Genomic DNA, 14,265 nt, shown 5'->3' on the forward strand with positions numbered 1-14,265 from the left:
CGTGCACGTGGGGAAGGACAGAGGTGAAGAATCTCAAGCACACTCCCCGCTGAGCTCGCCGAGCCCTCCACGGGGCTCGATCTCATGACCTGAGCCAAAATCAAGAGTCCCGACGTTTAACAGACTGAGCCACTCAGGCGCCATTCCAGGTTTTGGAAATAAATATTTGACTAGTAATTTTAAGGTTTCACGACAGATGCCTAGATTGATATTATCATTACGGCACAGCATCCATTCTCCCTCCTCTCTTGTATAGGAGCCACAGTGATTCCTGGTTAGGTCTGTGCTGGTTGTCAGAGGGTGCTGGCCTTCAGCAGTGATTGGGCTCAAGAGTTTGGCTCAAGGAAGACATTCTCTGGATGAGAGGGGTTGGTTCAAGACAGGGCTTAGAACCCAGATGCCAGGGGAAGTTTTGTGGAGACCTCAGGGGAAATTTGCCTTGTTTTTAGTAAAGTGCTATTTTTCTCTATGTGTTTAAACACAGATGGAAGGCCTTAGATTTGCTGCAGCTCTGTTGGCTACCAGCCTGAGACTGAACCTGACAGGAGGGCAGAGCTGAGAAAAGTGTAGAGAAATCTTGTGGAAGCTCTGAATACACTGGACACCTTGCCCCTGGGCCTTACTGCTTAAGCCATTTTTGTTTTTCAGTTGTAATTTTATTTTCAGAGAAGAAACCTGTGATGGGAAAGCATGAATGATGCATATGAATGGCACAAACTAAATTGATGCTGTAGCTGCTAGCCAAATATTATATGGTAGCTCTGCAGTGTAGTTTTCAAAAACTTAAAATATATCTCCTAATACATTTGGGAGGAAGGCAGGAAGTAGATAGGGAATGATTTTAGAATGGTATCAGAAGGAATAAGGACAAAACTCCGTTCTGGTAGAAATCAGAGAGAAATTGTTTGATTATTCATTCTCGTGTCACACAGTTTTTACTAGTAAGCAACACTTACTAGGTTTTTGTGTAAAGTTGTAAGAGTAGGAGAAAACTCAAATCTTGAAAAACTTACTTTGAAAAACTTATTAGGAAAATTACCAAATATACACAGAAATAGAGGGAAGAGAACCCTCCCCCTCTCATGTATGTAGCACCCAGCTTCAGAGGTTGTCGGTGGGGGGCATCCTGTTGTACCTGTGGCCCCCCTCCCCCCAGTTGGAGAATCTAAAGCAAAATCTGGACATCACATTTCATCCCAAAATACTTCATTATGGGGCACCTGGCAGGCTCTGTTGGTGACTCGATTTCCGAGTCATGAGTTCGAGCCTCTTGTTGGGTATAGAGATTACTTAAAAATGAAATCTAAAAAAAAACTCAGTATGTATCTCTAAGATTAAACTGCTCTAATAAGAGGGATCATTGACATTGAGTAAACGTGAAGAGACATTTTCCCTCGTCTCCTCGCTAACAAAACTATAATCCTTGACCTTATGCAGAATAACAGTATTTCAAGGATGGCGAGAATTATTCAGAAGGTTGACATTCTTAATAGAGTACCCTGTAAAGAATAAAGTATGTTTCCAGGAAAAACGATGACTGCTACTGACAAGTTAATACGCATAAGAGCGAGTGCCCCATTTCCTGTTTTTCTTTGCAGAGGCCCAACTCTGGAATTCCCCTTGTTTGCCCATGATGTAAATCTTGTCTCTGTCTTGTATTCTTAATACAGCACACCACAGAAGTGTCCTATTCTTTAAGTGTCCGTAGTGACTGAAAAACAGTACATTTTTGTATTTTCAAATAGGTAATTATTAGCATCTAGGTTAAGAATGTTATAATACAAACGCAGAGAACATCTCATCCTCTGGATCTGTCCCTCCTACCCTCCCTGGAACATTACCGTGTTGATGATTATTTTTCTCTACTTTTAGACTCTTTCACTGGATCTTATCAGAAATTAAGCTTAAATCAAGTCTTTCTCATCTTAAAGGGAAAAATTCAGTCCTCTTTTCCTCTTCTTTCAGCTCAGCCCATTCTTTCTTGACCCTGTCCAGACGGCCAGACTGTGTCCAGTTGTTTGTGTTCGATACTCTGTTTCCTGCCTCTTGCACGCTCTTCTGGCCCCTCAGAAGTCCTCCACTCTTTCCCCTCCACAGGCACTCCTTTGGTCTTTATCTGACCTCTCACTCGCTTTCAACTGTGTTTGCCTAACCCCTCCAGGCATTTTTTTTTTAGCCTCCTTTGATGGCTTATTTTTCTCCACCCCACGTTAGGGTTCCTCTCTGCACTTTCCTTCTTTATTGTGCTGGTGAGACTTGATTTCTTTTGTCTAGTTTAGCCTCTGTCAGAATCCTACATCCATGTATCCAGCTGGCCCTCTCGATAATTTCACTTGGATGTCTCAGACATAACTCAAGCTCAGTGCATCCTGAACTCTTTCATCTTCTTCCTAAAGCCTGGCTCCTCTTCCAGTGTTACCTGCCGCAGTGAATTGTGTACATTCCTCTCAGATGGGAAATCTGTGCATTTTCTTAACTTCTGCTGCTCCCTTACTTCTCACATCCAGGCAACAACCAAATGCTATTGATTTGACCCGCTGAATTAAATCAACCTAGTTCTTTCCACCTCAGCGCCTGTAGTTGAATCCAAGTAATCTCTTTCCACCAGTGTTGCTGTAGTGGCCTGTTTGGCTCCTCCAGCCCGCGTGCAAGCTGTAGCTGTTGTGGACTGGCCTGGACGGGCCTCTAAAACCAGCCTGTCACAGGGCGCCTGGGGCTCAGTCGTTAAGCGTCTGCCTTCTGCTGGGGTCCTGATCTCGGGGTCCTGGGATTGAGTCCCGCATCAGGCTCCCTGCTCAGCGGGGAGTCTGCTTCTGCCTCTGCCCCTGTTCGTTTTCTTTCTCTCTCAAATCTTTAAAATACAAAACAAAACAAACCAAAGAAACAACCTGTCTTGTCATTAGGGAAGGGGAAGGACTGAAAGCTTCAACCTCTGTACCTTAAATCAATGTCAGGTTAATAGCATGAAGAAACCTTACAAGGTGAAAGGGGAAAGCCTGACTCCCAGCTCGGTAAAGTTGAAGTTAAAATGTATTCACTGTTCTCAGATTTACAAATTATCTGTCCTTTGCCCTTCAGTATGAGAGTAGTCTCTGTGGAACATCCTTCCTCAGTATTCAGAATGTTTGTTACAGTCTTTGATTTTGATTAACAACCTGATCCATTCATGAGTTCCTTTCAAGAAACGTTTCTGGGGAGTTGGGTGGTGGCCTGAGTGCCCCATGGTGATTCCTCGCCCCCAACATCTTCCTTCAGTAATTCAATTGTTAGAATAAATCACTTAATGTGGAGATGTGGGCCAAGTGTAGCCTTTTGCTAAGCCCTGAACACACCCGTCCAGAGGAAATTACAAAGATAGAACTTGAGAAGTTGCTCCTGTGTGTTCACAGGGCAAGGGATGGTCAAGACTCCCAGTGTTGTGGAATAGATCTTACTCTCTGAAATGTGCCCATCCCTTAACCTGTTTGAGGGGGCCCTTCTGGCTGAGCCACGTGGCACCCTCTGCCACCAGGACCTGTTGCACGAGGCCTGAGGAGGAAAGGTCTTCAGGCCCATAGATGCCATTATCCCCTGGAACGTCACTGCTACCCTTTCTTCAACTGGAGCCATCCACCCTTTCCTGCTGTGTGGAGGGTGCCAAGAAGCTAGAAGTCTTTCTGTTTAACTGTCAGTCAAGGGGCTTACTGGGGAAGAAACCCCAACAATTTGTCCAGCCCAGGTATTGAGAAAATTCTTATCTTTTGATGGTGAAGATACATTTGGATGTGCCTGGACACACAGCTTTCTAACAAAGCAGATTCAATGGAATGTAACAGTATAGCCAAGAAGAAAAAAAAGGCACAAAACTGCTGTTAGCATCTTCTTTCCTTATCTTAATCCTAGAAAAGAGAAGGTAGCTTTGCTTCTTACAGTTCATTTATGCTGTGTTATCCTAGAAGAGAATAGTATAAAGGGAAGTATGTTGAATGGACTGGGTAGAAATAGGTAAACTGAGTCTGGGGGAACCAGGGCATTGCTGGTATGGGTGTCCCCAGTCGATGCTGTGGGTGTCGAGTCTGTGCTGAGGGGCATGGAGTCTGTTTGAGGTACCTTTGGAGCACCTGAAGTAAAAACATAGAAGATAGCAAGAAATCCATGCCTTGTGCTGACAAATAGAAAAATCGAAAAACATAGAGGTTCTGGATCGTCTTACTGACACCTTCTTAACCTGAAATTTTTCTATAACTGGGAGCAAGGCCCCAAACAAATGATGGAATATCTTTTTTTTTTAAGATATATTTATTTGACAGAGACACAGCGAGAGAGGGAACACAAGCAGGGGGAGTGGGAGAGGGAGAAGCAGGCTTCCCGTGGAGCAGGGAGACCGATGCGGGGCTTGATCCCAGGACCCTGGGATCATGACCTGAGCTGAAGGCAGACGCTTAACGACTGAGCCACCCAGGCGCCCCCGAATGATTGAATTTCTTTTTTTTTTTTTTTTTAAGATTTTATTTATTTATTAGAGAGAATGAGAGAGAGCACATGAGAGGGAGGAGGGTCAGAGGGAGAAGCAGACTCCCTGCCGAGCAGGGATCCCGATGCGGGACTCGATCCCGGGACTCCAGGATCATGACCTGAGCCGAAGGCAGTCGCTTAACCAACTGAGCCACCCAGGCGCCCGAATTTCTTATCAACCCTTGAAAAAGGGGCTTCAAGTAAATGAATGAGAGTGTTTTGCTGTTAAGTGTTACAGACTGTAATTCATATGGTCAAGCATTTTGAGAGGGAAAATGAAAACCTGTAATACAAATTCTCAAAGAGATGAAAAAATACTGTGGTGATGTCATTTCATAACAGAGCTTCTGAAAAAAATAACTGTAATTGAAAAATAGTATGTAGCTACCACTGAAAAAATAACTGTTCTAGAGCTGGGGTCTCCAAACTACTGCTTGTGGGCCTCATCTAGCCTGCTCCCTGTCTCCATGAGTAAGTGCTCACCGGAGCGGAACTACCCTTTGTTCATGCATTTGTCTGTAGCGGCTTTTGTGCCCCAAGGACTACAGTGGAGTTGAAGCTACGACACACGGAATAGCCTATTTACTGTCTTGGTCTGTAAGAAAAAAATCTGTGGATTCCTGAAGAAGATCAAGTAAAGTTAGTTTTCAATATAGCAAAACTATAAAGAGAAATAAAAATATTGGATAAAGATACCAGAAAATTGGAAGATTATACACACATACACAAATACAATCCACTGTTCATCTAACAGTGAAACAGAAATTGCAGAAACACACACAAGCAGCATTATAAAAACATAATAGAAGAAAACTTCTCCAAGATACAGTAAAACCTGTGTTCAGATAGATGCACTGGATGGAGAAACCAATGAACTTGGAGATAGCCCACTGTCTGTCGTTGGGCTGTGAGGATGAACAAATATTTCTAAGGAGAAACTTGGGCTTCTTTTGGGATACTGAATGGCAGCCGTAAAAGCTAGAGGACAGTAAAACAATGTATGTTGGCTTCTGAAATTAATGTATGAACTCTCCATTTTGGTGGCTTTGTAGAAAATTGTGTTTTAATCCTGAGGTGCTGTCACTTGGGTCTGTCTTGGTAAATTTTTAGGATTTATCAGGATTATACCAGCATTTCAGTAGCGGTAGACACAGAGTATATTGTTCAAAGGGAAGTAAAGGGGGAGAAGCAGCCCTGGTGTTAGGACACGAAGCCAGCAGTGCAGTGTTCCCTCTCAGCTAGCTCACAGTATCTAATGGGTCATGGAAAACGTGGGACTGATTGAAGATAACCTTTGTCTCTGGAAGGATCTCATGATCAGTGAAACAGCACGGTAAGGAACTCCCTCTCATGAGGTGAATGGGCATATTGGTGAGGCAAGGATTACGGCTGGTAGCAGAAGTACTCTGTACCCTGTAAGAGGTGGTTGTCAGAAATTAGGAGGGGTCACTAAGCCCCAGCCTAGTAGACTGAGTTTGGATAGGGTTTCATGCCCAGCCAGCTCAGACCAGAGAAGAGTGAATGGGTTGGGACCACATTTCCTCCAAACAGAGCAGCCAATTCATTCTAGGGTAGAATGGTTGTGGGGGTGTAATCTAAGTAAAAACCATCAAAGTGTCAGGTGTTTTTTTTTTTTTAAGATTTTATTTATTTATTTGACAGACAGCTAGAGAGGGAACATAAGCAGGGGTTGAGGGGCTGAGGGAGAGGGAGAAGCAGACGCCCCACTGACCAGAGCTGAAGGCAGACGCTTAACCAACTGAGCCACCCAGGTGCCCCTAATGTCAGTTTGTTAATGATGAAACCTAGAAAGTGATGCTAACATCAGGAGTGTTGTACTCAAATCACACTATATTCTTTGCTAACGATAAGGGTCACTGGTGATAATTTTACAGTTACCTTATTTTTTTTAAAACAATAAAACCTAAATAGTTATTATACAAATAAGTCAATAGCCAAAGCTAGGCCAAGTAATGTATTTTCAGTTCTAAATAATAACCTCTTGTTTTGCTTTACCAATCATTTTGTGGGTGTGTGTGCATATCTCTCTCTTGAGGTAATCCTGATAGTCCGAAGATGTCGGGATCTTGATGTCCTGGGGAAATTGTATTATGGTCATTAAAATCACTCATCCATAGTAAATAAATCCAACAGATAATAAAATCATTTCTCAACACATTCTTCCCTGTATTTTAGAAAAGGCGCCGGCGGATTGACCGAAGTATGATTGGAGAGCCAACAAATTTTGTGCACACGGCTCATGTAGGATCGGGAGACCTATTCAGTGGAATGAATTCAGTAAGTGTATTGGTGGAAGATGCAGATGGGGTCTTGGGGCATAGACCTATGTCACCTGTATGACAGGTACATACATTCTTTTTTTAAATCTTATTTATTAGAGAGTGAGCAGGAGAGAAACAGCATGAGAGGGGAGAGGGTCAGAGGGAGAAGCAGGCTCCCCATGGTACATACATTCTTAAAGATTATACAGTGCTCAGTGAATTTGTAGACACTGAATATAAATACGTAACATGAACGTAGAAGAAAATGAGCAATGAAAAATTCTTCTCTCCTCTGATTTGCTAAACTATGTGTATATTTCTACCTTTCTCCTGAAAAAATACTTAAAAGGTATTGAGTTTAGAATGATAGCTGATAGCCCTTTGGCTCTCCTGTCTCCTTGTGAAGGGATGTGGTTGTCAGCCTGTTAGTAATATTTAATTTCTTTTTTCTTAAATTCATTAAGTTGCCTTCTGCAAACATATTTATTGCATTTACCTTATAAAAGACTAGCCTTATTAGAATGTTTGTGATTTATTCATAACTAATGTAAATACTTGTGTACATTTGCCCTTGTGTAGAGATTTCAGTGAATTTCAAAACACACTTTAGATTTACTCACTTGAACTCGTTTACTCCTTAATTTTCATCTAACAAAACAGTGTGCTATAATAGAAGCAGTGCCAAGTGAGGGTGTCAGGGCTCTGCCTCGTTTTTGCCCTAAAGTTACTTTTTTTTTCTTTTTACTTTTCATGAAGTATCGCGAGCCTCTTTCCCCCAAATCTAAAGTAAACAGATGTGTCTAAATGATCTCTAAAGTGTTTAGAACCAGAAAGTCAGTAAGGCTTTTATAAATACAGAATTATCCATTGTATACTTATTTACTGGACAGAATTAACAAAAGACTTAACAAGAGAGCGGAGACTTTTAAAATAGGTAGATGGATATCCTGGATACGGCAAAGAAGTTTGTCACATCAGTTACTAGGTAAGCAAAGGAATAACATGTGTAGCTTCCTGAAAGGAAACTGCTTGTTTGCTTTAAATCTGTAGGAAAAGTACTTTGTTTTGTTCCACTGCTTTTGTGGAAATGTAAGAGGTGTCAGGTGGCTGTCAAAATACAATTCAGTAGCTTTGTTTCCTGATCAGCATGAAATGAAAAGACCAAATGAGAACCTAGGACTTTTGTCAACAGGGTTATTATAATACATGCAAGTAGAGCGAATGGCTTCAAATTTATTATATGTGATGAATTTTCCCCATTTGACGTTTTTTAAAACTCCAGAATGAATTAAATTTTTAGTTCATGGTATTTAACTTTTTAAATACTGTTTACGTACATTTCAGGATTTCTTTTAAAATTCCTCTTTGGCGTTTTGTCTGCACTAGGAGCCCTTCATGGATGTAGGGGACTCTCATTGCCATCAGTTTAGCTAGGACTGGAGGACGGTCTCTTGCAGGGCATCCATGTGTGCGCCGTCAGCTGAGAGCTGGATCCAGACAGGCCCTCCGCTGTTAGTCTACCTGCCGAGTCCAGGCAGCCTGCTCTGCTTACAGAATAGGTGTTTTTATGAAGTGTTTGAGCTCCTTAGAACCCAGTGTGTCTCTCAGAGGTTTTCTGTTTGTGCAGTGAGGCGCAGTCTCTGACTCACATGTCCCCGGGTTGCTGCTTGAGGCACTTGCGTTAGGTTCAGTGGGCTCAGTGTTACGTAATCCCCACGTTTCCTGCAAGTTACGTTAGTGGAGAGATGGAACTGGTATGAGCCTGATTTGGTGAGAGAATCTTCTGTGCAATAATAGTACTGCACAGAGTGAGACAAAACCTGAATGTTGTTTATCCACAGAAATAGCTTGCCTTAAGTTAGTCTGTCCTAAGAACTGAGCCCCACGTATGAGGTGCCTGGCTCGACGCAGATGGGACAGCCTTGCCACACTGGATTCCTGAACGGGCAGATGACTTGGGAGTTTCTCTTTTCCTGTAAACACACTGTTCTTCCCAAGATTACCTTTCATAAACTAACTTCTTATTAGAAAAGAATCCCATGACTCTTTTAATAATAGAGTCTTATCGTGTTAAGATATAATATATACACAGTCAAAAGTAATCCATTAGAAAATCCAAATTCCATAGTTTGAAATTGAACAATTGACTTTGGGAGGAAAACCAGTTTTTTTCTTGCTTAGAATCAGCATGACATTATGAATGCACTATGTAAAAACACAAAAATGTTACTTTTTATAAATAGCCCTGATATATCTAGAAAAGGTAACAGGTGGGAAATTTTTTGGTATCTGGGTAAAATCAAGTTTGTGCCAGAAAACAGGTTACTTGAACAGAAAATGAATTTGAACTGATAGCTTATGCTTGTAGCCTTCTCAGACGAGCAAGGTTGCTGAAAATAAATAGGCCTATAGATTTCAGGTGTTTTTTTAATACTTTTAACTGAAGTAGTCACTTGAGTAATGTGAGTATAGATAAGGCCATAACATGTGTGATATCACTAGAGTGAGATGATGTCAGTGAAACCCTTCTGGATCTAAAGAAGCTATGCATTTTATATTTTGCTTTTCTATTAGAATATATTTAAACCTACCTTGCTCAGAAAATAGGCAAATCTTACCTGCTTTGCTTAAACATACTGACTCAGGATCACCATTGAAAACACCCCACACATCATGTTTTCTATCAAGTGCTCAGTAAGTATTTAAGTGGATTAATTAGTGGATGTTGTTGCCAGCCCCTGCCCCCAGGGAACCATGGACAGCTGAGGGACCCGTCGGGCAGATGGGCCCTGCTCTGACTGGCACTGTTAGGTCAGCACCTCCAGCTCCACCTCACGGCCCCGTTCTCTAGCGTTCTAGCCTGATTCTCTCCTTCCCTACTCACAGTCTGCTTCTAGCTCGTTCTAGCCTGATTCTCTCCTTCCCTACTCACAGTCTGCTTCTAGCTGGTATGAACCAAGATTGGAATAATGTTGGTCCACTAAGGGCACTTCTCAGCTTGCCAGTAAGTTCATTTGCCTTTGTTTCCACCAAGTAAGAAGAACCTTACAGCCCATCAGGAAATAGCCCTGTTCGGTGGGGAGGAGAGATGATCACGTTAACTCTTTTACAGATCTTTAGAGAGGATAAATACTTAACCCAGAGTTACAATGACTCAATGAATAAATTTGGACTACCCTCCAAGTCTTTTGATTCTTTAAGGTGGTATCAGGTATGTAAATTTTATCACGTGGGACTTTAAAAATTTATCTCTGGCTGGTCCAATTTCATTTGTATTTATTTTTGTTTGATTCTAAGTAATTGAGGTGATCATCTATGTGAGGTGTCTGTAAATTAAGAACTGGAGTTGATCTGTATACTTCTGTTTTTGAAATGTTACCAAGTACATTGTGAATTACAAAACAGGTATTTTGTCGCTGCTAAGTGGGGAGAGGGAGTTGAGGGCTGAAAAGTGTTTTTAGTAGCCTTACCATTTTCCCTAAGGGCGATCAGAAATTTAAGTCTATAAAAATAGAATTTTTTTTTCTATAGAAAGTATCCTTCTCAAAACTGCTTAGCTAAAAACATTGAGGGCCAGAATGAATTGCCTTGTCCCTGGTTCTTGACTTGGTTCTGTTTTTGTCTTATTTTAGGTTAGCTCCATTCAGAACCAGATGCAGTCCAAGGGGGGCTACGGGGGTGGGGTGTCTGCCGGCCTGCAGATGCAGCTTGTGGATACGAAGGCTGGATAGCCCCAAGTCCTGTCTCCCGTGAGTACCTGGGTCATACACCAGAAAAGGCAAACATTTTACCCTGCTAAGTGTTCCAGGGGATGGTTGTAGGCACTTTGAATAGTAGTTTTCGGTTGCTCTTTCCCTTACGAAGAACACTTATAAGTGCTATAAGACAACCATGTGGGGAGGCGGCTTTCATTCTTTAAACATGAATGAAATTACTATTTTGAATATTGGTACTTTGGGGGAATGTCGTGTGTAGTGAAGTACCTTTATGTTTTTTAGACTGCATTATTGATAAATCTTTGATGATAAACTTTACAAATTAAGACAACTTAAAGTGTAAAAATAATTTGGATTTTTCTTTTGGTTTTATAGGTCATTGTGAATTTGTTTTCTCTTTTCACTCTTCTTTAATTTGTTGTTGTTGATTCCTTTTCAAATACAAAAAAGAAGTGTGATGGCATCTTGTTCACCCTGTTGTGATTCCTCCAGTGAGACGTTCTTGTTCTGCTCTGAAGAAGCTGTCGTCAGATGAACCCTGCATTTCCTTTGGCTGGCATGCATGCCTTTGGACTCACGGACTTTGGATCGTGGCTTCATTTTTATCGATTATGGATCTGATCTTAGCATGGTCTTTGTTGTGAATGCTAGCACTGTTTTGCATTTTTCTCCCATTTTAAACGTTTCTATTTCCATCTCCAGCCCTCTGCCTTATGAGTTTGTTGGTAAGGTAGGACCTGCTTTTGTTAATTTGTCACTGTTTCTGTATATTTTGGAAGGTAGGACATCCACAAGCACAATGATCATTTTTATTCGTTTGAAGCTTGAGCAGAATCGGTATCTGCATGCTTTATGGAGTCGTTTCATCTGGGAGGCCAGGAATGAGTGTTTCCTTGCTGCCGTTAGAGAGGGATTAGCTGTGGCACCAAGTCACGTCAGTTTCACACACACAAAGGTAACCTGTAGCTTCTTTTAGAACTAAAATCTGGCATTCATAAGGTGTTCATTTGGTTGTAAATGTTCAATATATTTATTTTGAGAGTGAGGACCTGTATTTGTGAACAGGTGTGGTTGTGTATCAGAGTGTTGTGGTGATGCCTTCATCCAGTCTCATTGTGTACTCATTCTGTTTTGACTTGTTATTTTAATATGATGGGATCCATGTGTTGCCAGTACCACTAACTGCAGAGTCATTGGCCTTTCCATATTCAGACCTGTTTTGGGGCAGTGGAAGTTAACCCAGAGCAATATAATGACTTGATTTGTTAGGACATTGGTGAGAAACCATTGCTCAGGCTCCAAAATGTTTATTCTTCATAAATTCAGATACTTCTGTAAGTACTTTCTCTTCTCTGTGAGGGCAGGGTTTCTCATTAAAATGTTTAAATCCTATGTCCAATACAGTCCTAACTACATTTAGTAGGATTAAGATTTTATGCAGCAAATGGGACTTAGGTGAAAATGTAGACAGCTTAGTCCCAGGTTCTTACGAACCAGGTAACTGGATAAATAGCTTACAGAGGGAAAGCAGTGCTTCTGAATAGAACGGACTCAAGGCAGTGGGGCGCTGGATTCCTCAGTGCTTGTGTGTCTGCAGTTGGTGGCTTCATAGGTGTCAGGCCCAGGGAGAATCTGTCGAGGAAATATTCATGCTTAGTAATTTAAAAACAGGCAGTTTGCAGTTTAATTTACTGTGTGGATACAGCGTTCTGGGATTTGCTGAGGACCCGTGGTGTTCCTCTCAGCCAGAGTCTGTGTCCTGCCACAGACTACAAGAGAGATTGGATTTCCTGGGCCTTGTCCATAGTGATGCCCTTTAGTCTATTTTGACTTTTAAAATGAGTGGAACTTTTATACTTGTCCTGTAACTCCTGGATTCACAATACAGAGAGCCCTGCTCCTTTTTCTTGAACTCATGATTTTGAGATCTTCTGTGTGGACCAAATACTCCAGTGAGTACTGGAGCGTACCTCCATGGTAAGAGCAGATAACTGACCTACAGTAGCCACACTGTGTGCAAGAACATATGCCAAGGAAGGTGCCAATAAATGCAAGAAATGACAAGATTTTAATATATTAACCTTGGGCACATATTTTTTAGGGAGGCTTTTGAAGAGTGTGAAGGGTGGCAGCTTCCCCACATCATCTGCGGGATTGTAACTCTTGGGCCATGTGTCTCATTTTAGAATTGAATCTGACTGTTAGTACTTTGCTGAAATACATGCTAACATTTAGCACGGGAAACTGAATGAAGGTTTAACCAATGCCCTGGATTCTGTTAATTAATTATCTGCATTCTATAAAAGAGGTGCTTTCCCATGATGTAGGCAAGGCATGAAGTGGTGCCAAGAAGAAAGGTTCACTATAGTGATTGGGTTCAGCATTTCCAATGCAGCATTATCGCCTTTAAAGAAAGATACTAGCTTTCACTTTTGTTATTAAATTATAGCAGTTTCATTATAGAGAGCAAGTTTGCCTTGATTTTGTTTAAAATGACTTCTGCTCAGCACCCAGAAGATAAAATTGACATATTTTTATAATATAAGCATACTTTTTTTGTACATTGTGTTCATTCAGTGTTGGCTTGTAGATATTAAAAGAAAGTATTGATTTTGATTGAATAAATGTTTTCTTTCCATCCTGGTTTGATTTCTCCTTTCTTAGTTCCTTTCAACTAGAATTCACTTAGAGCATGTTTTTAAGCATTCCTCTCCTGCACAAACCATCACTTTTTAAAAGCCGTGAACTACCGTATTGGGCAGTTATGGACCATTTCCAACATGGTAAGTTTGGGTCGTCACAACTTGAGGAAAAGGGGACTGCTGACCATCTGTGGTGCAGATGGTTAGCACTCTCCCCCCCGCCCCCAATCCCCAGACGTCATAGTGCCACAGTTGAGAAACCCTGGCTTAGGAGAAAGAATATGTATATACTCACCAAATACATCCAGTTAGAAAGTCCTTAGTGCGTGGGACCTCGTGCATAGGTCTGTTAGGTTTGGCTGTATCATGAAATGTGCCAAGTAAGGTTGGGTCTAAGGTAGAAAAGCCAATGACAAAAATAGTAATGAATACTTCATAACTTTGTCCTCATTTCATGGCCTAAGACTCTGAGCTAATTGGGTTAAGATGAAGTTCTTTCTACCATTGATAAAGTAGCTACCTATAGAAACTGATGGTGGTTTATCAGGAATTCTATTTTGAGCACGTGTTCAAAGGACATGAATAAAATGTGCAAGGGTTCATAAATTTATCCTACCTTTTTGTGCTTTAGAGATAGAGTTGGGAATTTGCTAAAACTTGTGGAAATGCAAAAATCTACAAAACTGACAGACAGGGAAGGAAATTATTTACCCTCTGCTTAAAATATGCTTTGAGCACACTGCAAAGGAAACAATTGAAATGTTACCTTCGGTTTACTGTTTCCAGTAAACAACAACTGTTGATGTGACTTTACATTCATTTTTATGAGGTTTTCGATGCTTTCCGATGCTTTCCACCACTTAGCTACAGCCTCTGGGCTGCTTGGGACCCCATTCCTCATCCCCCAGTCTCCACCTGCCCCTTGATGCCCAAAGGAAAGAAGTTCCTACCAGAATAAGGAGAGCCAGATGTTTGCTCTGAAGCCTCACAAGCAGCCAGGAGGGGATGCGGTCCTGGCATGGAAGGCTGGGTGACGCTAGTCGGACAGGAAGGTGACGGCAGCGGAGCCAAGACACTGGCCAACTCCAACCCGTGCTCCACGGGAGCCTTTACACCTCACGGCGGGGAAGC

General features: G+C 41.7%; 1 protein-coding gene across 2 annotated transcripts in view; it reads left to right on the plus strand.

Annotated features, from left to right (window-relative positions):
* The window catches only part of CDC42SE2 (CDC42 small effector 2), a 110,359-nt gene extending 97,258 nt beyond the window's left edge, over nucleotides 1-13,101 (plus strand). The window contains exons 4-6 of one of the 2 annotated variants that reach the window (XM_044916752.1): nucleotides 6,691-6,792; nucleotides 10,409-10,525; nucleotides 10,868-13,101. In XM_044916752.1, the coding sequence (XP_044772687.1) occupies nucleotides 6,691-6,792; nucleotides 10,409-10,507 (201 nt within the window). In that variant the 3' untranslated portion in view covers nucleotides 10,508-10,525; nucleotides 10,868-13,101. The remainder of the gene's footprint in view (nucleotides 1-6,690; nucleotides 6,793-10,408; nucleotides 10,526-10,867) is intronic. The other variant, XM_021701859.1, reaches the window with a different exon arrangement.
* The last annotated feature ends 1,164 nt before the right edge of the window (nucleotides 13,102-14,265 follow it).

This window comes from Neomonachus schauinslandi, chromosome 7, assembly GCF_002201575.2.
Source record: "Neomonachus schauinslandi chromosome 7, ASM220157v2, whole genome shotgun sequence".
In the NCBI taxonomy this organism is placed as follows: domain Eukaryota; kingdom Metazoa; phylum Chordata; class Mammalia; order Carnivora; family Phocidae; genus Neomonachus; species Neomonachus schauinslandi.